The 25,793-nt window shown below is 44.4% G+C and overlaps 1 protein-coding gene across 2 annotated transcripts in view; it reads left to right on the top strand.

Moving 5' to 3' along the window:
* The window catches only part of ZBTB16 (zinc finger and BTB domain containing 16), a 294,044-nt gene that overhangs the window by 108,887 nt on the left and 159,364 nt on the right, over positions 1-25,793 (top strand). For both annotated transcript variants that reach the window (XM_030221434.1, XM_030221433.1), the window contains exon 3: positions 16,370-16,467. In XM_030221434.1, the coding sequence (XP_030077294.1) occupies positions 16,370-16,467 (98 nt within the window). The remainder of the gene's footprint in view (positions 1-16,369; positions 16,468-25,793) is intronic.

Raw genomic sequence — 25,793 nt, 5'->3', positions numbered from 1 at the left:
TGTTTTTCTTTGTCTAACTGTTCTTTCTTGCCTCTCATACCCTCAGGATGTTGCTACCCTAGGCAACCACCTAGTCTACCTAATGGGGAAAAAAACAATCCTGGGTCTGGGAAATGTGTTTTACAAAAGATGTGGTGGACTTTAGGAAGTCAAGCTCTGTGACATACATACCTACTTTTAAAGAGTGGGTGCCCCACAGCCTCACAGTTATCCATAAGACTTCTTCAAAGCCTATAAAATGCAGTGATAGGAAGTTGTACTGCTGCTGTTCAGTGTGGGCCAAGGCCTGTTGCCTCAACCCCTGCCCTTTTCACACAGGGCACCCTGTTGGGAAATCTCATGATATTTACACCTCACGCACTTGACTAAGCCATCCTGGAATTGCTGGCCCTTTTTGAAGTCCTTTTTTGCAGGGTATTTTACAAGCCTTTTATACTTGTCTACAGCTTGCTAGGGCCCCCCCCCCCCTCAGTCTAGTTTTATTTGGTCTCTGCCAGTGTGCCTTTCTGCAGAGAATCTAGCTTGTTTTTTGGTGGTCCTTTGGAAGTGGGGGATGGGGATGATTGGAGCCTTGGGGCTCTTAAGCAATTCATTTACACAGTGCTTGTTTAAGGAAAAGGCACTTCTTTCAGCAAGCTGCTTTAAAGGGGTGGGGCGGGGGGGGGGGGGGGGGAGTGCTTCTAAAGGTACATTTCCTGGCCAGAGGGCTTTTCAAACAGACTCCAGGGCTGGGGTTCAATCACAGCTACATGTGACAGTGCCACACATTTCCACCTATTTGTATCTTCTTGCTTACAAGGCAGTGTGTTGAATCTTTTCTTTCTTGCCAAGTCCCCTTTCTGCTCCCACCAATAAGAGAACAAAACTTTCAGAGAAAGACAGGTGACTTTCAAGGGGTTCTCATGGGCTCCACACTGGAAAAGAACAGGAGTTAAGATTTTTCAGGGAATCCTTACTTTGGAAAGCCAGCCGCTCCTCCCCCACTCTGTTAGTCTGTGGTCCAGTTTCACTTTAAAATTTTGATTTCCATGGTGGCAGCAGTGAGAATTTTTCCCTCATGCCTGCCTGTTTGCTTTCTGTTTTGGTGGCACAATTGCCCAGTTGGCATGAGTGAACCTCCTGTGACAGTGATACACCGATGTTCCTGTGCAGCAGGGTGTGGTGGTAGTGACTGGGGGAGGGCAAAGGCAGCGAGGATTTTTTTTCCCCTTTCTTTCTTTACTACTGTAGTAAATCCTCATGAGTTCCACGGTCTAATTAAAGATGTAATTCAGCATGGCAGAATGAACAGAAAGTTCTGTGAATGGCTTCCATGTGATGTTCTCCCATGTGGAGTGAGGCGCATGCTGTCCCCACTGATCGATGTGGGAGGGGGCTGTTAGCGGTATTGGTCCTGAAGAGACCCAGGATTCTCCATGGATGTGCATGCTTTTGTTTGTTGGACTAGCGTGAAAAATTATACAGTAATATTGGAGATCCGCTTTTGAGACTAGAGAGGGGGGGAGGTCCCTTCTTCGTAATAAGACAAACTGAACTGAGGTTTTAGAAATGGTGACGATGAAGAGTCAAACTAACTCTTAATTTTCCCAAGAAGGTGACGCAGAAGCTTGGATGCTCTGATCAGTGGGTCAGTTGCCTGCACGTTCCTAAAGTACAATTTTAGTTAAAGATAGTGAAGTACAAATTGATTCCTGCTGTTCTCCCACCTCCATCCCAGTTGCCTCATTTTTAATAGCCTTGGCTCTAATACCTTGCTTAGGTCTGTAGCGTTTGCAGCAGCTCACTAATCCAAGGAGCACTTCAATTGTATTTGGCTGCCAGGTAGCTGTAGATAAGAGCTTCTAAGATCGTGTGTGATAACTCTCTACTATTGGAAACAAGCTATACATTTTAATTATTTCAAAGGTGGACAGGAATTGCTCATTCGTTACCAGCCGAGGTTTCCACATACCAGGACACACACTGTAGGGAGGCAGTTTTTAGTTGCCCACCTAGATGCACGCTATTCAGTAACTGTTTTACCCCCAGGAGGAAAATTTAATAGAAAACTGAATGCATGCTTTAGGTCTCCCTGACAAAAGTAGTTGCAGACTTTTTACCTCCCTGATTGGAAAGCAGATAAAAGTAGATGGGAGCATTGGTGGTGTATTTGTGCCACTTTCTTGATCTAAACCGGCCCCCTGTAATGCCCCTTGTAAATGTGAATACAACTACATCTGTTGTGAACCTGTGCATACTCTTTGGCTGTTTTGGAGGAGGGCAATTATTAGGCGGGCCCATTTGCCCGGGTAAATCACTACTTCCTCATGTAAAAGGTTTGAAAATCATTTTCCCTATTTTTAAGACACAGTGGCTGTGTCCTCTGGCTGTGGAGATTGGGTGGCAGAGCCAGTGGGGGAGGCGGGGCTAGTGCTGGGCAGACTTCTACAGTCTGTGCCCTGAAAATGGCAGATACAAATCAAAGTCAGGTATACACATAAAGCAACACATATGAGTTTATCTTGTTGGGCAGATTGGATGGACCGTACAGGTCTTTCTCTGCCATCATCTACTATGTTACTATGTTACGGTTTGATGGTTGCAAGGTCACAGATGACATTATGTGCACATTTATTAGATGGGGAGAGGACTGACCAGAGAGCAGAGAATTACAAAGGGCACCAATTTACTTTAACAGTAATCGAGTTAATCAGTTATCTTTGCTGAAAATGACCAGTTGGCATTGAAAGGTGGATGGGATTTGATACCATATTTCTGTGGTTACAATCAAAGCGTTTTATATATTATATACAGGTACTTATTTGGTACCTTCGGGGGTGGGCAATGGAGGGTTAAGTGACTTGCCTAGAGTCACAAGGAGCTACAGTGGGAATTTAATCTGGTTCTCCTGGTGTCCAAGCCACTGCACTAACCATTGGGCTACTCATCCACTCCTAGCTATGTTGAGGGCATCCTGGGGGAGTTCCAGGGGCAGAGTACGGTTAGCTCCCCCAACTCCCCCTCCCCCCAACCGAAGAGAGGGCTGGAGGCCACCGGACCTCCAGCCCACACCTGGTGCACTAGCGCTCCCTCCTGTGGTCTAGCACCCTGAACCTTCCTCCTCCCACACCCCTAGATGCTGGAGGAGGGAGCAGCACTCCATTTTCCTTCCAGCACCGCTTCCAAAATGGTGGCACCCTGCCCAGTGCATCCCGGGATGCGCTGGGTGGGGCTTCCATACCATACAAATAGGAGTGGATTATTGGTTTCCTATCTTTATGTACTAGACCATGGCCAGTTAAGTCTGAATATTGACAACCAGGCCTGCACACAGGACCCACCAATGAATTTCCAGTTTTAGTAACGGCGGCAGCAGAGAAGAAAACACTGTCCACCACTGGCTGAATATTGGCTGGATTGGGTTATCAGAGAAGGGAGGATGCAACTCTACGTAACAAGCCTACGCATGGGGGGGAAATTGTTTTGAGAATGTTCTTGTTAATAACTTGTTGCTGGGGATGCATTGAACACAGGACTTGGCAGAGCTGTGCGTATGAAAACCATGTTTCAATTATAGTAATATCCAAATGGCCTCTGTATTTCTCTGGATTATATTAGTTTTTGTAGGATCTTCTGGAAGATACTTTGTTCCTTCCTTATTTCTCAGAATTGCAGCTTTTATAAAGCCCTTTTTTAGGAAGCTTATCTGAAACCACTTCCCTTGGCCCAAGATTAATCCACAGAGCCATGATGGTTGCTGTATTCAAAATGTGATGAGGAAAAAGTATTTGTGGTCAAAAGCAATTTCATCAGAATAAGGGACCAATGTGGTCTCAGTAGATCCTGTACACCAGTGCTTCCCAGCACAGGGCACATCCACTCAGATTTTCAGGATACCCAGAGTGAATACATGTGAGAGAGATTTGCATGCACTTCCTTCTTGTTATGCAAATCCATTTCATTCATATTCATTGTGGATATCCTGGAAACTTGATTGGCTGGGTGTACTCCAAGGGATGGGTTGAGAAGCATTGCTCTATACCGTCATCCTGGATAATTCCTGTGTTTTTCAATAAAAGGGTATAAAAATGGGTAAAATTATTTTTTGTTGTTTTAGAGAGCTTTTAAGAACTCTTGTCTACTTGATGTGTGTGGAAAGAGAGCTTGAAAATTGTACAGATATTTGTATAGAGTAGGGGTGTCAACCAAACAGTAAAAAGTGGCACCAAGGTCATTTTTACCACTGGGCCAAAATGGCTGATTTTCCTATTCTTAGTATTAATGGCCATTAGTGCGTGAGCCCCTACCACCAGTGGTACTACTACTACTTATCATTTCTAAAGCGCTACTAGACGTACACAGCGCTGAACAGGGACTCGTGTGCTAAACCTGTGCTAATCGGTTAGCACACGGCATTGCCCATGTGCTAACAAATAGAACACACCCACTCTTGTCCCCAGTGCTAAAAAAATAAATTTTATATTTTAGTGCGTGGGTAGCAGGCGCACAATTCCCGAATTACCACGGGATGCCTCAATGTACCCACGGTAAGCCATTTTTTGTTCCGGTAAGCACACATTAGTGCTTACCGCAGCTTTGTAAAAGGGAACCTATGTTTTGTTCAGTGTCTCTCGTCATTTATGGGAATTTTCATGTTGGGAGCAATAATGTTATTACTGCTCACTATTTCCCAACATTGCCTTTGATATTCATATGTTTAACTCGGCAGCATTGCGCAAGGTAATTGTAGGTATATCAGTATAATAACCTAGCAAAGATTACACAAGTCATCCTAGTGGAAACGAGATTCAATTTCTTTGCCCTGTAAAGCTTATAGATGGTATTACAGGGTAGGAGAATGTAGGAGGATTTTATACTCAAAACTGGGACCTGGTAAGCTTCCTCGTAAGTGGAAAAATATCATCAAATCAATCGTAGGGACCAACCATGGAACAGTGGTTAGATCAACAGACTGCGAACTAAGGAAGCAAGGGTTCAATTCCCACTTCGCAAGTCACTTAACCCTCTTTTATGGTTTATTAGTGCTCGATATACTGCCATACCTAATTGGTAGTTCACAGTGGTTTACAGAGCAAAAACCATACATACATCTAAGTCAGGAAAAGGATTTAGACAGGAAAGATGGAACAATCATTCCAAGTTTGTAAAAACCCTTAGAGGAGGGGGTTCAGGAGGAGCATGGGAAATAAAGTGTCTGGGATTCAAGCATATGGTTCAATATTCAGCTGACTGTATTTTTTTTTTTTTTTTTTTACGGGTGGTGATCAGCACTTAAGTTAGGCACAGATATTCAATGCTGGGTCATATCCTGGAACTGGCACTGAATATCGGTTCTTCCAAACCTAGATGTTATTCATGTGCTGGCCGATATTCAGTGCTGTTACCGATGTACCAAACCAGGCAAAGATATGGCCTCACAGGTGGGCAGAGAGGTCCCATCAGAACGGTTTCTCCCAGAGTCCCACAATCCTGGTCTAAGGTGTCTAATGGGAGCTGGTTGCTTTTTTTTTTGCTGAGTTAATTTGAGGATCGAGGATTGTTCCAGTAATGTTACATTGTCAGAGAACAGCTGTTGTGAACTGTAGGAAAAACGCCAATTTATTTATACCTATATTCCCTCAATAAAGTCCTGTGGTTGCCACAGTCCACTTGGATATATAGAACTAAAGGTTTTCAGAAGTGGCTTAGCCAAATGGACAATTTTGGGTGGGACTGAGTGGAAGGGCACAAAATTCTCTTCACTTCTGCTCTCTCCCTCACTCCACCGATGATCCAGCATCTTGGTCTCTCAGACTCCTACACCACCACCAGAGGTACCTTTTAAACTTATGGAGAGCACTAGCAGCAAGCAGCAGTTCACATACACTGCTATTGGTGGGCCCCCAGAGTCTTTCTCTAACACCGTCCTGCCTAAAAAAGTTGTGTCAAATGGAAATCTTCAGGGCCAACCATGAGAAGTGCGTGTGAATCACTCCTGCGGCTGGTGACTTCCAGAAGTGAAGTTTTAAAAAGTACACAAGAGGGAGGTTGAAGGACTGTGGGAGATACTTGATCATGGGTGGGGGGGGGGGGAGGATAGTGAAAATGAGAGCAAGAGATGCGAGAGAGTGGCCCATGCCACTGGTTAACTGACACGTTGTAGAGCAGATCTTTTTATTGGACTGTTGACTTAGCTACAAAACAAGGTCTTCCTTCCAACTGTCTTCCACCATATATAGGGTGCAGGACTTACTATAAGCAAGGTCGTTCATAAAAATGAATCCTGGGCTAATAGGGCATTTAGTAGGCATTTCCCAACTGGAAAGATATATCATGTACTGTGAATTTGAAGAATAGTTAAGCTTGAAGGAACACCATACAGCTGGTTTAACTAATCTGTTGGATATGTATGTGTGTGTTCAGGTGCATGCATGTAGAAGATCCTGCATATTTAAAAAGTTATCCAAGCCTATAAATTATCTAGCTTAACAATGTTTATTTTTGTAATTCCCAATAACAAAGAGAACAGTTGTGCAAACACAGGAGACTTTTCAGACCTGACTGTAAATTTGAACAGTAATCGTGGGGTGAATTTGGACAGTAACAGACGTAGTTGAATTTTTCTTTTCTTCTCTTCTGGGCAGGTCGGTACTTTGCCCTCTGTTAATACCCGTATACACACGGGTTGCTTCTAATCTTGCCACTCCCTTCTTAGACCAGGGTGAAATTGGCTCTTCTGAATGTTTTCCTTGGCTAAGGAACAAATGCAGAAACTTGTAAAAAGATAAGCCAAGGTCAGTGGGTCAAACTCTGCCAACAATACAGGTGCAACCTAGGCAGAACTGGCTCCTTTCACTAAACACCCCTACAAACTCATGCCACCCCATGCCCTAGTGTCCAGTCAAGTGTGGAGACCTTTCTGACTGGGCTATAGTAAAGGAAAAAAAGTAGTTTTATGGCCAAAACATCTTCATTGTGCTAATTTTCAGTTAACCCTCTTAAGGACCTAGCTTTGGTGAATCTGTGCCTGTAAGAACAATGTTGAATAAGTTGCCATATAAATGTGTTTAGCAGCTGAGCAAAATGTTTTTAAGGTGGGCCACTATGCAAATTGCTTATGTGATGCAACCAGGGGGTCTGCCCAGTTTCTCTTCCCATTATAATATTGTACAGCCTATTTATTCTTTTGTACCTAATTTTAGTCTAAAACGTATGAACCAGTTGTACTAAACATTTTCCCCAAGACACAATAGGGGAAACACAATGATGCATCTTTATCACAATGACTCTAGAACCACTTGTAAGTTAATAGGAGATATGGGTGATGTCTCTTAGTGTACAAATAATTTAATTGCAGCACCCTAGCCATGATCAGAATACATCTTTACATCATAAGATGTCACTCCATGATACATATATTGTTAGAAAATTTCTGATGGGATTCATATTTGTATTCTACAATTATTATTATTTTTTTTAACTATGAAACAAATCTCCCTGCACAATGTAATGCTCCATTATTTAGCTACTCTGCCAGAAGAAAGTCAAAATAAGAATATAAGGTTTGTCCTGCATGGTCAGCCTAGTGGTCCATCAAGCCTAGTATCCGATTTCCAGCAGTGGCCAGTCTCTCTCACTAGAGAATACCTGGCATAGTCCATTAGAAGGCCTCTCCATATTTTTCCATACCCAGAAATGCAGCAGAGACAGCCAAGTCTGTATGGCTAATTATTTTGTACAATTGTCCTCCAAGAACTTGCACAAATCATTTTTATTTATTTATTTTTTTAATTCTGCTATACTGGTAGCCTTGACTATGCATTCTGGTAACAAATTCCACAAGTGAATTATGCATTATTTGAAAACATTTTTCTTAAATTTATTTTAAATCTACTATTGGTTAGTCCTATTTACCGTTTCCCATTACTTGCTCCACACCATGCATAATTTTTATAGTTCTCTATCATCCCCTTTTCTCCAGCCTTTATTCAGAGGGGAGCCATTCTCTCCCCTTTTTATTATTTTGGTGAACTTTCTCTGCACTTGTTTTAGTTCTGCCTTTTTTTTCTTTGGGAGAGACAGTGACCAGAACTATTCAAGGCGTGGTTGCAACAGGGATTGACACAAAGGCATCCTGGTGTTCTGCATTGCTTTCTGAATAATTCTGTTTACTTTTATGGCTGCTGCAGCAGCTGCTGTCCACTGAGCAGGACTTCAGTGTATTGTCCATGATGACACCTAGATCCTTTTTCCTGGGGGAGGGGCGGGTGATTCCTCTGAATTGTGTAACTATAGTTTGGGTTATTCATCCCTATGTGCACCTGTCTACATTAAATTTCATGGGCTGTTTTTTAGATACCAAGGGGTCCTTTTACTAAGGTGCGTAAGTCTAGTAGCACTATAGAAATGTTTAATAATAGTAGTAGTAGTAAGGTGCGCTAACGGATTTAAAGCTAGATTGTATTTGACGCCTAAACAAAAATACCTAGGCGTATTCTATAAACTATGCCTAAAGTTAGGCGTGGTTTATAGAATACATCTAAATTATAAAATACACCCAGCGCCCGTTTCCTGTGACTATATTAATTTGCAGCCATTTATGCCAACTGAAACCTGGTGTAAATGCTGAAGCCTCAGTTACGCACGGAATGGGCATATTCTATAAAACTGCGCGTAAATTGTAGGAATGCCCATGCCCCTCCCATGACCACACACCCTTTTCATATCTGCGTCTTAGAATTTACTTGCATCACTTTATAGAATACACTTAGAAAATTGTGTGCGAAGATTCTAATTAAAGCCAATTAGGGGCAATAATTGCTGAAGTGGCAATTATCGGCTCTGATTGACTTGTTAAGCCAATTAAGTTGTGTGCACAAAATGGAATGCTACCAGTTTTGCGCACCCAACTGAAGTCCCACTGTATAGAATTTGGGATTTAGTGTACACTAATGCTGAGCAGCCTATTATATACCTATGGGCTGCATGGCATGTAACACACTAACGCTGGGGTTTACTATGCCCAGGGTCGCCGAGAGACTAGGCCGGGCCCGGGACAAGGCCACCCCACCTCCGCCGCTGCCGCCCCATGGCTCCCCCTGCCCTTGTCACTCCCCCCGGCGCTGCAGTCCGTGGTCTCAACTGCCTGCCTCCACGGCTCTGAACCCCCTGCATTCAAGGCAGCAGTCGCAGATCACCTCTCTTCTGGCCTTCCCTCCCTGTGTCCTGCCCTCGTCTGATGTAACTTCCAGTTTCTGCGAGGTCGGGACACAGGGAGGGAAGGCCCGCAGGGAGGCAATCTGTGACTGCCGCTTTGAATGCAGGTGGCCCGGAGCCAAGGAGGCAGGCAGGTGAGACTGGTAACTGCAGCACCGGCAGCCTGACCCTGGCACCGGGCCCCCCTTGGAGGCCCGGGCCCGGGGAATTTTGTCCCCCCTGCCCCCCCCTCTCGGCAGCCCTGACTATGCCACTAGTGCGACTGGCTGTGTGCTAGTGCCGACACAGCCCATTCACTTTGAATGGGCTGTGTCGGCAATGCCGTGCAGTTAGCAAACAGGCTACTAATTCATTAGTACTAACAATCCGTTAGCTCACCTTAGTTAAAAGGACCCCCTAGTCTTTCAGGGTCCTCCTGCAATTCCTCACAATCTGCTAGTGTTTAAACCACTTTAAATAATTCTGGGTTATGTGCAAATTTAATTATCTTGCTCAAAACAACCTGGTCCCACCTGTTTCTGCTGGGGAAAACTGACCACTGAAATGTACTCTGGCCCCGATGCTCAGAAGCAAACGCTGGTGCTAGAGGCCATTAGCGCCAGACTAGCATCCGCATTTGTTTCCACAGAATGCTCGGAGGCCCCTACTGCAGCAACCGATGAGTGTGACAAACTATACCGCCACTAGCATTAAAAATTAGATTTAAATGAGGTATTCCCTGCAATGCTTGGAGAACAGCGCCCTTAAGAAGGGTGCCTCTAATGTAGAAAACCTAATGCCAGCTTGGAGCTGGCATTAGGGTTGTTAGAGAGAATGCCTTTTGCAAGGGAGCTGAGGTACAATGGAAACTGGGGGAGGAACTAAAGAAACACACAGCAAGCTCGCCCAGGAATTTGGCTGCCGCTTTCAGGTGAGCAGAAGCGGTGCCTGACTAGGGTACATTATTTGTACGATGTGTGTAAATTTTCAGGCTTTCCCTGTGATACATGCAGCAGTTGTGCTGATTTTTAAGGATAGAATGTGGAAGTAAACAGCACAAAGCACCGGTGCCTTCGTCCTCCATCTTTCCGCCGTCTGGGAACCGCTGCTGCCTCACTCCTCCTCCTCCTCCTCTCCTCCCCCTTTGGCGTTCCAGGCAAACTCCTCCTGCAGATGTCCCTAATGCTCAGCGCTAACAACATGCCTGAATTTTCATGTCAGTGTTAAGCCATTAGGGAGTTCCTTCCCAGCACTGTTGTGGCAGTATTTTTCTGGGGCTGACTTTTGAGCCATCTGCCTGTCTGTTAACAAGTGACCAGTCCGCGATAGGACATCTACTAGACCAGTGATGGTGAAACTTTCAGAGCCCGAGTGCCCAAGCAGCAACCCAAAATCTAATTATTTATCGCAAAGTGCCGGTACTCATTATGGGCGGAGTCACCACATAGGACTCCACCCCTATGATAGCCACACCCCTTACACCAGCCATGGTGCATATAAACAGACATCATTGAAAATATTATACTAGTATAGGAGAAAAAAATAACATGATTTTCTTCCATTATAAATCATTTCTGTAAGCTGTTACAGCTCCAGTATACCCAGTGCAAAATAAGACAGCAGATGTAAATTCTCAAATTGGACATATTCCAAACACTAAAATGAAAATAAAATGATTTTTTTCTACCTTTGTTGTCTCTGATTCTGCTGCTCTCTTAACTCCGTTTCCAGGGCTTCCTTTCCATTTCTTTCTTTACTTTCCTCCTTTCTTCTTCATTTCGTGCCCTCCATCCATGTCCAGCCACCCTCCTCTTCCCTCCAACCACAGATGTCCAGCCACCCTCCTCTCCCCTCCAGCCACTATCCTCTCCCCTCCAGCCACCCAAGTCCAGCCACCCTCCTCTCCCCCCTGCCTGCCCGGCCTCCCTCCCACCCAGCAGCACCCAGCTCCAGGCCTGCCACCCACCCACCTAGCACCAGGCTACCCTCCCAGCATCAGGCCTCCCTTCCACCCACCCAGCACCAGGCCTGCCTCCCTCCCTCCCAGCACCAGGCCTGCTTCCCTCCCAAACCGCCGAAGCACCAGGCCGGCCGCCCGCCCTCCCAGCACCAGCGCTCGCCCTCCCTCCCTCCAGCACCTCCCAGTACCAGCGCTTGGGCGGGATCAGAGCTTGAGAGACAAGCGAAGCAAAGGCGCGCCGAGCGAAGACCATGCCGCGTTTCGCTGTAGCTGCCGACGCCTTTTCAATTTCGGAGGAGGAGGGCGAGCGCTGGTACTGGGAGGTGCTGGGAGGGAGGGCGGGCGGGCGGCCTGGTGCTTCCGCGGTTTGGAAGAGGGAGGGAGGGCGGGCGGCCTGGTACTCGGAGGGAGGGAGGGAGAGTGGGCGGAGCGGACCGACGGCGCGCGTGCCAAAGGAGAGGGCTCTGCGTGCCCTCTCTGGCACACGTGCCATAGGTTCACCATCGCTGTACTAGACCATGACCGTTTCCATTTCCTGAGTGATCTCTCATATGGGATTTTATCTGGACTTTCAGAAGGTATATGGCACATTTACTCATATCCACATATTTCTGTACACCTTCAAAATATTCTGATTGATTGGTAAAGCCTCTGGGGGGGGGGGGGGGCAGGGAATCCACGTTGCCCTGTCTGGTACTCCAAAATGAAGCACCCTGTACATTAATGAGGTGATAAGACATTTCTATTGGATCTTTGATTTATTTCCCAGTCCTTTTAAAGAAATTACCCCCCTTCCCCCCAAAAAAAAACTTGGTAATGAATGAGTGATAGTTCAGGTTCTGTGATTGGATGCAGTAAAACTGCCTGGTGGTATCTTGGTCCAGTAATGCACCTGTTGGGTGAAACTGGGGAAACTCAGCAGAGGGAGAGAGTGTGGAGTCAGTACATTTGTACTGTTTATCTGGAAAACACCATGACACAATTTAATTATATATTTCAAATACAATTAGGACTCAGTCTGTGCTCTGCAATTTGAAGGGATGTCTAAGTAAATGATGTTTAATTAAAATATTTTATGTACTGCTTCACTTTACTTCCCCCCCCCCCCCTCCCCGTGTAGTCTGCTGTGGCGGTGACAGCTCATATGCCTGTACTCTGTTGACATGGCAAAATGCCCAGGGTGTAGCCCTTCCTGGGGAGGCAGGTGTCAGAGGGAGGGCTGGGCTGGGAACATACCGTTCTCAATACTGTACTGTAGGATGCAAAAGTGGGAGGGTAGGAAATGATATTTTTTCTGGATGGTGTGCGTTGTGCAAACGGTACGCTACGGCCTGGGGCTTCAAAGGTAGCATATAGTAGAATTTCAAGCAGCCCTCAGTCCTGGCTAGCCAGAAATGCAGGTAATTATTAATAGTGTCATCATAGTACAAGTCTTATACAGGTCAGGATGCAGGAGAGTATATTAAGTCTGAAATGTGCAGGGTGGGGTGAAGAAGCCTAATGATTAGAGCAGCAGGCTGGGATCTGGAGGACTGAGGTTTGAGTCCCACGGCAGCACCTTTTGGCCTTGGGCAAGTCACTTAATCCTCCATTGGCTTAGGATAGCTGGAAGTGCTGCTGGCAACCTCAGCACACTTAGGGCCTGCCATGGAAAAGTGGCAATCCCCATAAGCCGTTTGCAGCTTGGTGCATGCCATGTGCACAGGGGACAGCAAGAAATGTGCAGGGTAAGGTCCAGGTAGCTTGTTACACCATGAAGCGCACTGTTAAGCCTATAAAGCTCAGCATACTCCATCACACCACCACGGTACCAGGTCAAAATGGCCCCCGAGCAGAAAGCTCCCAACATAATAGCCCCTGATAACAGCCACTGTCAAAATGGCCTGCCCACAGTGAAGCCCTTGCCAAATTACCCCCCCCCCCCCCCCCCGACAAAAGGGCCTGATCAGGCTGCCCAGAATATGGCACTGCATTTTGTTTTTCCTAATAATCTTACCTTGCCAAACAGGATAAGGTTGATAAGACTATGAAAATGATCATGACAATTTTGTTTTGGGGGGTTTTTCATTAGCATGTTAGTGGAATAATAGTTTCCTAACAGCAGAACAGATCATGAATACCAGTTAGTAGCTATAGAATTTTGTTTTATTTGTTTTATATGATTTATACAATGCAATGCTGGTAGGAGCCTTTATCAGTGAAGATTTCACTTGTAGTTTATCATCTTTTTTTGTGTGATGTGTTATTTTTGTCTAGGGGTTATTTGTGGGAGGGGCCTTTTTGGCAAGGGCTATTTTGTTAAAGACCCATCCACCTGGTCGTGGTCAGAACTCCAGGTGGATGAAAGACCATAAGACTCATTTAAGAAGAGCAATGAGCAAGGAACAATCAAGCAACAATACAAGTTAAGTAATCTATAGGATCTACTAAGATTGCATGCTCAAAATAATAATAACAACAAAAAAATGCAAAGCTATTAAGCTAGAGGTTTTTTGGCCGATGATGAAGCAGTCCAGCCCCCAAAGCTAAAATAGAGCTGGGGGCTTCTCGAGGACTTTTCCTCTTAAATACGTCTAGCGTTCAAGCGGAGATTGCTCCAGCTTGATAGAAATATACTTTTGTAAACTAATTTCTCCACTTTTCTAGATATTGCATCTTATGACTTGAACATTCAGGGGATCTTTCACTCAAGAATGTTGTCCTAATGTGGGGTTTCCACATTAAGGATTCTATATAAGGCGTGGGTGAGTTGCCGGAGTTAAATTGGGTCCGTGCCCAATTTACCCGCGCTAGATAATTGAATAAGCCAATCAGTGATAAATGACTGATAACCAAATATCAGCACTGGCAATAATTAGAATTTACACGTATATCTTGTGAGCTGTATTCTAACACGCATAGCGGAAAAGGGGACTTGCGGCCACAGGAGGAGTGTGGGTGTGTTGGCATGCCTCAAATTTACACGCGTAGTTATAGAATTCAGAGGAATGCGCCTACATTTAGGCGTGGGTATTTATACCAGGTTTTTAGTGGTGTCAATGTAGATGCGCTCCCTGGCCTATGCACTAGTCTATAAACTGTGTCAAACTTTAGGTGCAGTTTACAGAATAGCGCTAAGTGCTTTTTTTTTTGTATGTGTCCATTTTTTAGACGCCATTTACAGAATATGGCCTTTTGTGCGTAAATTTAATGCTAAATAGTGGCTGCAAAGACGTGGTGACAATTATCTATATATGATGGAGGAAAAGCCTCTGTATCTCCGGTGCAGAAAAAATTATTGTGTTCTGATCCACGGAGTAAGATCTTCATTGGCTGAATAACCTCCTAAATTGAAATATGCAAGTAATATTAATGCTCTTTCTTTATGTTCAGTATTTAAGCATAAGGCACTTAGCTTTATATTCCTTCCCGACGGGGTCCCGTTTCGCCGTATCCGGCTTTATCAAGGGAAATTAACCTCACCCTTATGCTGATCTTGTTTTTTCAGCGTAACTTCTCTTTGGGTTTTTTCAGTATTTGTCCTGTTTTTGCGCACTAGTGAATTTTCAAAAATATTTTTGGGAGGGGGCATAGTATGGGTGGAGAGTGGTCATGGATGCGTTAGCTGGTTTGCACATTGGGCCTTATTCTATAAAGGTTATGCTCCTAAATTTACGCTCATGAATTTAGGAGCTTAATTTATGCTCCTAAATGTATGTAGGAACATAGATTACATTCATAATTTAGGAGCATAAATTTAGCAGCATAACCTTTATAGAATAAGGCCCATTATACTTAACGTGTTCTAACTGGCTAATGAAGAGTTAATGTGAAAGTACTCTAGGCAGCTATCACGCACTAATGACGTTAGCTCATGACCTGAAAATAAATTGGATTAAAAAAATTAACTGCAAATCTAATGCACTTCTTTTGACATGCAGGAAAATCCTGCATTAACCACAAATCTGAATTCGCTTTAGTAAAAGTGTCCCTTAGAGTCGAATTGCACTGTTTAGAAGGGTGATCATGTATTTTGCCCTGGCTAGACTTGAATAGAACTCCGTGAACTGTTAACTATTATCTAATCTCAATACCATGCCAGATGCCATTTGCTCTGTGGGCCACCTTCAGAGAACTTTTCAATTGTGGTAAAAACAATTTATGAACTAGTTTTCTAGCTGTGACTCTGTCAGATGTGGCGTTCTGGTCTGGTGTAATGATTTTTTATTGGCAGAACCAAATTCATGACTTTCTGTTGCCTTCTGGTGTTTCTTTCTTTCTTGACTCTCCATTGATTCAATTCAGTTCTTGTATACCGCTAATATCCCCTTTCCATTGTTCAGTGCGGTTTACATTCTAGGTCCAATCTTGCTTCCTTGGGGTTTTATTTTGCCAGGGCAGAACTGTGCATGAACCAGACCATTGCTGTGTATTCTGATTCCATGCCCAGCCAGCTCTGGCCCGGGGCTGAAGCACTACTTTCAGGAAAGCACTGTTTGGAATCACAGAAAATGACAATCATTAAGGCTTTTGTTTTCCAGCTGAGCTTCATTGTCATGTGAAAAGCTTGTGTCTGAGCAGCGCTTTCAAGGTCTGGGTCTGTGAAATTGAAGATTGTTTAGTGTTTTTTAATGGAATTAACACTTTTTTAATGAGGAGTAAGGTGGCACAGTGGTAAATGTAATGCAAACTAAAGTAATAACCCCCATCTAAGTTCCCAGAGGTGTTGGCCTAATTTCCATGATTTCTCTAGTGGACATTTCCTCTGTATAACAGAGGCATTGCACTCTTTGGATCAGTCAGTGGCCTGCAATGGTCACGGGTTTGTACTGAGGGGTATTTTTAGAGCTGTGAGTGGATATCACCATTGGGTTCGGGGATCATTATAATGAGTGCAAGGTGCATCAGAAGGGATATTCAGAGAACCTTCTTGGCACTCATTTTATTTCATTGGTGGCACTACTTGGTTCTTTGTGTCTTCTCAAAGACTCATACACAGTTTAAGTTAATATCGTAAGCTGCGGTTGCATTTAGTAAAAGAATCCAATGTATTTTCAGGATAGTCTTGTAACTAGAAGGTGGAGGACATAGGACCACAAATTCCGATGACCTGTAACTAACTAAGATTCAAACCTACTTGATCCATATTCTTGATTTCCGTCATGCTACTCATGTTCCTAGTATAAGTATTTCCACTCTGAAATCTATGAAAATAAGGCAAGAAACTTATATTTGTCCTTTCTTTTTATCTGGCAGGAAACTGCACAGTGGTGTGAAGACCTATGGCTGTGAGCTGTGTGGGAAGCGGTTCTTGGACAGTTTACGGCTGAGAATGCACTTACTGGCACACTCGGGTAGGTTCCCTCAGGTTGGACAGCAATCCTGCATTATTGTATTGGCACCCAAGGACCTGATGTTTTAATATGTGTGTGGGGCGGGGGTGGAACCAGGGTTTTTCAAGAATGGGCTAAATGAACAGAAATACATGTTTGAGTGGGCTACCTTAATTTTTTTTTAATAGTGGGACACACAGAGAATCTGGGTTAGTAGTCGGTATGGATGGGCAGACTTGATAGGGCCATATGGTTGTTCTCTGTCATCATTTTCTCTGTTTCCATCAGAAATCCATATGTATGCAGGCTGAATGATTATTTTAGCCTATTACAAAATGATTTATACTCGTCAAAATCTGTGAATCTCTTCTGAAATTCTACCAGATAGCTCTGCAGTGCTTCCAAATCATGTCTGTTAGATAATTAACTAGTAAAAAATGTAGCTAAAAATATCAAATGGGCCGTATCCCAAGATTATGGAGGCTTCATGTTGGACACCCCTGTGTTAAATGGAGAAGAACAGAGGAGGTAAGCTGGACAAAGGATGAGAAAAGTTGACACCTTTTGCACTGGCCGATGAATACTTGGCTGATAATGGGAAATGGAAGTGGGTCGCGTTCAAGGACCCTGATGAATATTCCAGGGATCTTAGACTTGTGAACGTGTGTCATAACTTGTCTCCTAAAAGGGGAATTTCATAACAGGTTGCCAACATAATGCCTATTTTATAAGTGCTATTAAACGAAATTCCCAAAGAGACATACATTTCACTCAAGGTTTTCAGAAATTTTTTATATGTTAATGGACCATCACTTCAGTCCTCCACTTTTAGAATAAGTTGTAGTCATAAGTCCATCTCAATAATTTAACGAATAAATTATTCTAAACAGAAAGAATTTTTAAAAAAATGGTGTGTTCAAACATTCAGGGGTAAGTAGCTGGTGGTGGTTTGTGTTTACTGACTGCCGCCGGCATTATTCCAAGATATTCAATGCCGGGCTTCATCGTTGAATATCTGGTTTATGCCGTGCTGGCTAACACGTGGCTGCTTAAGTTGATATTCAAAACTTAAGAGGCCGTGAGTTGCCACATAAAAATAACTGTTCTTGTGCAGTCCCATTTATGCAGTTACCCAGGCTGATTAAGAGCTGAATATTGGTACTTAAACCAACCAAGTGCCAGCTTCACCCCCAGAGCACCCCCAAAATAGATGGCTTTCACTTAGACACTAACCACAAATTCTCAGTGACAATAACCAGTTAAGGGGTCCTTTTGCTAAGGGCCCTGCAGTAGTGGCGGGGGCTGTTTTTCCCGAACATCAGGGCCCTTTTTACCACAGCGAGTAAAAAGCCCAAACAACAAAAATGGCCTTGCATCAAGATGACTCTTTCTGCATGGCCAAGTGCCGGGGAGCGCTTACCACCACCCATTGAGGTGGTATCTAGGCAGTGTGCGGCGATGCCCGATTACCACCACGTTAGCGCTGCACTAGAAAAAATTTTTCCAGGACGCTAGAAATGGCACACACTCAAACCAGAGCTCCTGACGGTAGCCGCATTGGGCCGGTGGTAGTTCCAATTTAGCATGCAGTAATCTCGTGTTGGGCTTACCAACGCTTTGTAAAAGGGCCCCTAAGTGCTGCCAAAAATTAGCGGATAGCTCCAAACATGCAATTTAACTGGCCGGTGGCCGTTTCATTGTCCAGTTAAATCGTTTTGAATATTGACCAGTCAGTGCTCAGTCATATAGATCCAAAAGTATATGATGTCATGACTTAAAGGGATTACTTAATTCAGAAGAAAAAGTGTTGCTTCCTGTAATATATTTATTTTCATTTATTTACATTTTGATCACACCTTTTCAGTAGTAAGTCAAGGTGAGTTACATTCAGGTACACTGGGTATTTCTCTGTCCCAGGAGGGCTCATGATCTAAGTTTGTACCTGAGGCAATAGAGAGTTAAGTTACTTGCCCAAGATCACAAGGAGCAGCAGTGGGATTTGAACCGGCCACCTCTGGATTGCAAAACCGGTGATCTAACCACTAGGTCACTCCTCCACTCAGCAACATTCCATGTAGAATCACCAATAATAGCAACATTCCATGTAGAATCTCAAATAGTAGCAATGGAATCTCAAATAGTAGCAACGTAGGTTACCTACGTCAGAAGGAGGCGGGCCTAGGCCAGGGAAGAAGAGACGTCATGAAGACTCTGCGGCCAACAACAGATGCAACAGATCTTCTTCCTGCCCATGCAGCGCCTTCAGAAAGAGGTGAGAGGCGCTGCTCGGGCCCGTAATACGGAGGGGGGTCTCAGTGGAGAGGGGGAGCGGCGTAGTCGACCTCAGGGGGGGGCGGGGCACGGGGTGGAGGAATGACGGGAGGCGGAGCTTTGGCAAAACAGAGGAACAGGAAGGGAGGGGGACGGGGGCTAGTAAAATTTCGCTTTTTCGTGGGGGGGGGGAAGCGGCGGAAAGCGGAGAGCAGCGGGGGGTGGGGGGGCAAGGCCGTCCATATAGGACGCTCTGGACGAGCGCCCTTGCCCCCCTTGCGATCCTTTTTTTTTGTGCTTTTATATTGGTGCAGACTGGGTAGCCACGTGTATGTGTTTTGGCTTTTTTTTTTTGTTTTGACATTTGCGGCATGCGCAGAGCAGCCAGCATAACGCTTGGCTGCTCTGCGCATGCTTTAGGGGCCTTTTAACGACGGGGATAGCGAATGTGTGATACATCCTTCTTTTCAATACCGCACCGAACATTTCTGAAGTGTTTCTTTTTAGCATTCTTCGTTTTTTCATATTCGTTAAGCACTTTTACGATTTTGATTTTTTAACGTTTGGTTGATGCATCTGGGTCTCAGACCATCAGACAGTGAACTCAGTACCATTCATAGTTTATAGGTACTGGCTACACACCTAATTCCTCATAGGTCCAAAAAGATTTTGTTTTATATTCAAGATTAAAAGTTCCGTATAATCACTCATTTATAATTGCTTCATTTGATCATAATTGAACAGTACGCTTAACTTCATTATCTTCAATCTCTTGCAAGTAAAGAAATCTTCAGGCAACCTCCCAAAGGGAAACTCGTGTATGTGTGCCTTTGAAAAATAGATTCCCAGAACTGTTCTCTATTGTACAAGTTAAAATGCAAAACCTTGCACCTGCTCTGAGGCATGTGTTGATTTAGTTCATGTACTCTGTTTTGTAAGGTGCACACGTGTATTCCAACTTTGCCTGAACTCTGCCCCCTGGAGTGAATGCCTTGCACGTATCCAAGTACTCGTTAGCATACTTCAATGTGTATACACAGCTATGAGATTTTTTAGAAAGGTCCCTATTCTGTATGTTAAGAAGGCTTAACCCATGGGAAAATCTTTCTAAACTGACTTCTTAAATTTGCACAATTGAGTTTGGGCATCATATCCTATAGAAACATTCAAAAGATTTTGAGTTTGGCCAGTGGCGTAGCAGGGGGGGCTGCCACCCGGGGCGGGGCAGTTCACCGTTGCACCCCCCCCCCAGGTGCAGCACGATGACACCCCCTCCCCCCGACCAGCTCCCGCACCCTACCTTTAAAAAGAATATCAGGAGGTGAGGCTCAGCGCCTGCCCTGCACATAAAAGAAATATGGACCATCGGGCCTTCTCTCGCTCTGTCTGTCCCGTCCTTGCGGAAATAGGAAGTTGCGTCAGCATAGGGTGGGACAGATAGAGCGAGGGAAGACCCGACGGTCCACATTTCTTTTACGTGCAGGGGAGGCGCTGCGCCTCGCCTCCCGATATTCTTTTTAAAGGTAGGGTGCGGGAGGTGGTCGGGGGGGGGGTCGATTTGCCGAGGGGGGGAGCTGGCAGGGAGCACCCCCCCTGAGCTGACACCCAGGGCGGACCGCCCCTCCCGCCCCCCCCCTCCCCCCTTGCTACGCCACTGAGTTTGGCCTTCCTTGTAGAAGTTAAAGGGAAATCTTCTTGTCTCTGTCCAGAAAAAAAAAATCTGTCTGGAGCAGTTCACCAGATTATTTCTAAATATTTAGGCTTTATCTATCCACTGTTAGTCTACAAATTGAAAACACCTAAGACACTGACTACCGAGGAGCCGCATTCACCACAAGTGCAAACCGGAAAATCATTCTTGAAGTCATGAAGAACCCCAGACCTAACCAGTGGCGTAGCTACGTAGGGCCTGGGGGGGCCTGTGTCCCCTCAGATTTGGCCCTGGACCCCTCCCCCGGCGTCGCCAACCCTTCCCCGTCACCATCGAGTACCTGTGCTGGCGGGGGTCCCCAATCCCCGCCAGCCGAAGTTCTGTGTCTTCAGCTCGTCTCTGGGCCAGCGCGTTGCTGCAGCCTGCAGCAGCTGATCTGATTCTGCAAGCGGGAAGCCGATTCTCTTTGCGTGGTATGAATTGTCCTGACGTCCTGCAAATTTATCTCTTGCATATTCATTGTAGATATCCTGAAAACCTGACTGGCTAGGTGTGTCCCGAATACTGGGTTGAGAACCCCTGAGTTAGTTCAATAATAGAAATCACTTTTTATTCATTTTTTTAATAATCTGTATTTCTATATTTTAATATGATTTTCTGTAACCTGAAAGATAGGTAGGCATGCACACACGTTTTTTGGGGGTTCTTTTTTTGCTGGTTTTTCTTTGCCTCATTCTCTTCACTCTTTTATTAAGATCAGTATTCTCATATGCAGTTTGCTTTTATCAGGGGAACTTTCTCATGGAATACATGCTATTGGCATGCCGTAGCCCCCATGACCTTTGGCAGTGTGTATCTGGTTTTTTTTTTTCCCTTCCTCTTTGTTTTTGGCTTGGATGGGTTGTGTTTATCGTAGCCCTGGCTCACTGCCAGCTGTGGCCAGCTGCCAGACTTGTGGGTACAGTATGTACAGTGTACACTGAACTAAGCAGGTTTTTTTTCCTCTTTCTTCCTGTCTCCTACTCTGGCAGCAGGCCCTGGGGGAGGAGGATGTGCAGGGAAGGTGGGTGAGTAAGTGGAGCAAGGCATTATCATGTGCCCTGAAAATGTGCCCCTCAGGCTGAGACCTTCCTCTGGCTCTCTGCTCCTTACAGTGAAGGGGCGAAGGAGGGAGATTATGTGCATAGGTATCGGTCATGCAGTCATCTACTTTCAAAGGTTTTTAATAAGCACAAGTTGGAAATCTGTGAACAGTAAAGCCTTTCATTTATTACAGTGTACATTCTCTTGCAGCATAAGCGTTGTGGTTTTTGAGGGATTTTACAGGTGCTGCACATGCTCATTGTCATGTAAAAATAAATAAAAATCTCTGAAGTCAGGAGTGATCATAACCTTGGCCCCCTTTGGGGTAAATGAGGGTAGCAGTATTGGGTCTAGGCTTTGAGATTTTGTGACCCCTTTAGGGTTTTATAGGTCCAAGGCTTGACTTATTTTAGAAAATTCTTAACTTTAGGTAAGTTTAGGTAACTTTGGGTCTGCAGTACCAATGCTGTCACCTCTTAACTGGGTTACAAGTACATACATGGGCAGGGTTTGTACTATGGTTTGCCTACAGCTACTGGGCATTGGCACATGCCCAGAACCTGCAAGTGTCTCAAGTTTGTCTCGCTACAGATTTGGGTTAACTTGTGTCATCTGGAGCTGTTCTGGGTTGGGTTACTTTGTCAGTTTTGTCATAATTGTCCTTTCTGAATTCCAGCTTACGTGTTGGGCTGCGTTGAGTACATTGTATTCCCTTCTGATGCTTTGCATCTCAGTGTGGGATGATAAAATGAGCTGGCACATCTTAATGAGTTTACACTGGAAGGACTTGCTCATTAGGGAAGCATCCATGGACAGCTAGATGGGTTGTAGAACACACCTGTTTTGTGTGTGTATATGCTTTTTTCACAGACCAATTGTTTTGTCATTGGTTGGTTGAATGGAGGGGACACTTCCCTTAACCTCTTCTCTTCCTCCCCACGTCACTAAAACCCACTAGGTTTTATTTATTGATGACATTTATACCCCACATTAGCCCACTTTCGGAAGTTTTATCCACTTATTCCTGGTTTATCCACTTATTCCTCCCCTGCTCCACCATCCTACCTTTCTCCTATCCCAAGCCCTGTGGTGTCTTTGGTACTGGAGAGCAGCTGGGACATGGTAACCGTGTTAAAAATGTGGCTAAAATGTGGAGCTCCTCCCAGATATATGATGCAACATCACATCCAAACTCGATAAAGTTGCAGTAAAAAATTTAAGAGCACTTTTCCAAAACTCACCCAGTCCATTTCTTGTCAGTTTTGAGCTATGTGACAGTCTTTTCCATGGTCTTCTCCCCTTTCCTTAGACCTGCTGTACTTAAAAGAGGACTAGAAAAGGTATCCAAAAATATCCCTATATCTGCTATTTCACTAGTTCTCTTATTGTTTTAATAATAATGGTTTTATCGCATGTTAAATGGACTAGACCCACAGCAAGTCTATTGAGGAAGCAGCTAAGTGTGGTGTAGTTGCCGAGTTCAAAGCACTCGATAGTAGTCAAGGGCATGACTCTGGGCAAGTCACTTAACCCTCCATTGCCCCATGTAAGCCGCATTGAGCCTGCCATGAGTGGGAAAGCGTGGGGTACAAATGTAACAAAAAAAAAAATTTGTTCATCAAGGCAAGATTCATTTACTATAGCTTATATCTGTGCCAAAACTCAATTAGACCATGATGATTGAAATTAAGAGTTTTGAAAAGTGCTCTTCAGGTTGGCAAGAAAGGTATTCACCAACATGTCATTTGAAGCTGAGCTCTTCGGGCGGTTTTGTTTGTTGGGTTTGACTTGGCTTGGCTCTAGTTATTTTTAGCTTGTGGGTTTGAAGAAAACGCTGAAGTTCCATCTCTGAATTTCTGAATTGTCCAGTTTTAGTTTAGACCTGTTCTGTCTAGATCGTAGCTCTCAACCTGTACAATCTATTAGCTGGCAAGATCTCTGGAGGCAGGAGTGCTCGTAGCCTTTGGACCTGAATGTATCCCAAGCACTTGGCATTCAAGCACTGACCTTGGCTCATTTGTAGATGTAATATGTTATGTTCTATGTTCCCTGGCTGAATGTTTACTCTCCACCTGTGATAAATGCTTATGTACAGCACAACACTTTCCTGTACAAAAATAACGAGAGATCATCTGTGGAGCTGAAATCTAAACCACTTCAGCCAACTTGTGCTTGGCTATCATTCGGGAGCAAGTAAAGTGACACATGGGAAGAACCCGTGGCTGACACATCTGTTACTTTATTTCCAGGTCTGGTGCCAGGTCAAAGTCATAGGAGGAAGTGGGTAGCAGAAGAACACCAAGGTAGAATGTTCTACTCCATAGGTTTTATAGACGGGCAAAATAGGAGGAAGGTAGACATACCAGGCTTTAGCGAAATTACTTCCATTGAAAGCAATGAAAGTAAAATTCTGGACTGGCTCAATCTGTCCTCTTTTACCTAGAGCTTTATGGTAACCCTAAGTCTTTCCAGCAGTAGTACTTTTGGTCCTAGGCCAGTGGTTCCCAAACTTGTCCAAGGGGCTCCCCTGTCAGTCAGATTTTCAGGATATCCACAGCAACTATTCATAGTAACATAGTAACATAGTAGATGATGGCAGAAAAAGACCTGCACGGTCCATCTAGTCTGCCCATGATAAACTCATATGTATATACCTTACCTTGATTTGTACCTGTCTTTTTCAGGGCACAGACCGTATAAGTCTGTACAGCAGTATTTCCCGCCTCCCAACCACCAGTCCCGCCTCCCATCACCGGCTCTGGCACAGACCCTGTATAAGTCTGCCCTCCCCCATCCTAGCCTCTCAACCACCAACCCCTCTTCCCCCCGCCACCCAATTTCAGCTAAGCTTCTGTGGATCCATTCCTTCTGCACAGGATTCCTTTATGCCTGTCGATGCATGCAGTGGAGGCAGTGCGTGGAAATCTCTCTCATGGATATTCATTGTGGATATAGACTGCATCTTCCCGACCCAGAATAGAATGAGGGAGTGCCTAATGAACTGGAGTTCTAGCCTTGATGAGTTTTCTATCTTTTTCCTCTCACCTCCTTCCCAAGGAACCAATAGGGGTAGAGACAATGGTATAAATTTTACCTGAGCCACCCTTGCAGTACAGGAGGGGCCCCACTTACAGCTGCTCCTATTCCCCTCCTCAGGGAAGGGGGGGACCTTTATGTTTTTGTTTGGGTTCATTCATTTTGAATGTTGGCACTGGGAAGAGGTAGATCTGCTGTTTCAGACTGTTGATCTCCGATTTAAAAGAACTCCTGGTTTTGCGAATGTAAAATTCTGCTGATTCTCTGCAAGTGTAGATGAGTCAACAGTCCCTTACGCCTTATCCCCCTTCCCCTCCTCTCCTGCTGCTTTAGTTTTATTTAATTGCAGCAGAGTACAAGTAATAGTAATAACCATTCTTCTTGTCTTTTTCACAAGCTTTCATGCAGTCTGAATATCAGAGGTTTGCTCCCAGACTCTGACCCCAGAGGTAACTGCTGCACTAGTGAACAGTAACTTATAAGACACACTAGGGCCAGGCTTGAGATGTTGGAACCCATAAATAGGACCAGGGAGCAGTGGGGAGAGGTGATTGCCCCCCTAGAGACTATAGATCGTGGTCCTAAAACAAGTGAAATCAGGCTCCTGTTTCGTCCAAATATTTGGAACCCCAAGGATGCAGTGATGTTACTTATGCTTAAATCTGGTTTTGATCAATCACTTTTCCCTCTCAATTCATGGTATAGCAGAATATATTCACATATCAGCCTAGAGTAGACTTCAGCTGTAACTCGTTTCACATCCTATGGTTTACCAACTCGTTATTGGTCTTACTCAAATTTTTAATTTTATTCAACTCTAACTTATTAATAATTTATATTCAAATCTAACTTATCAATAATTCATATGAATATTTTTTCATTCTTTTTAAATTTTTCATCTTGAATCAAGTTCAAAACTTTAAAATAGTTTACTTAGCTTCACAGAGGCACTCGCAACCAACCTGAATCATGTTTCGCAAGGTGGGCTGCATCAGGGTATGGTCCTCTCACTCTCACTGTCTTTCTTCTATGTTTGTACAGCGCTGCGTATGCCTTGTAGTGCTATAGAAATGCTAAATAGTAGTAGTAGTAGTAGTAGGTCCTCTCACTCTGAATGAACATTCCTCTGCATTTCGTGGTTTTGCGGATGACCATAGTCTGATGCAGCCCAACTGGCAAGACATGATTCATGTTGAGTGCAGGTCCCTTGTGAAGCTAAATAAACTAAAGTTTTGAACTTGATTAAGAAGAAAATTTGGAAATATAGTCATATAAATTATTGATAGGTTAGATTTGAATAAAATTA

Source organism: Microcaecilia unicolor, chromosome 12, assembly GCF_901765095.1.
Source record: "Microcaecilia unicolor chromosome 12, aMicUni1.1, whole genome shotgun sequence".
Lineage (NCBI taxonomy): Eukaryota > Metazoa > Chordata > Amphibia > Gymnophiona > Siphonopidae > Microcaecilia > Microcaecilia unicolor.
Note: the sequence above shows the minus strand (reverse complement) of the source record. Positions and strands in the feature narration are given on the sequence as shown.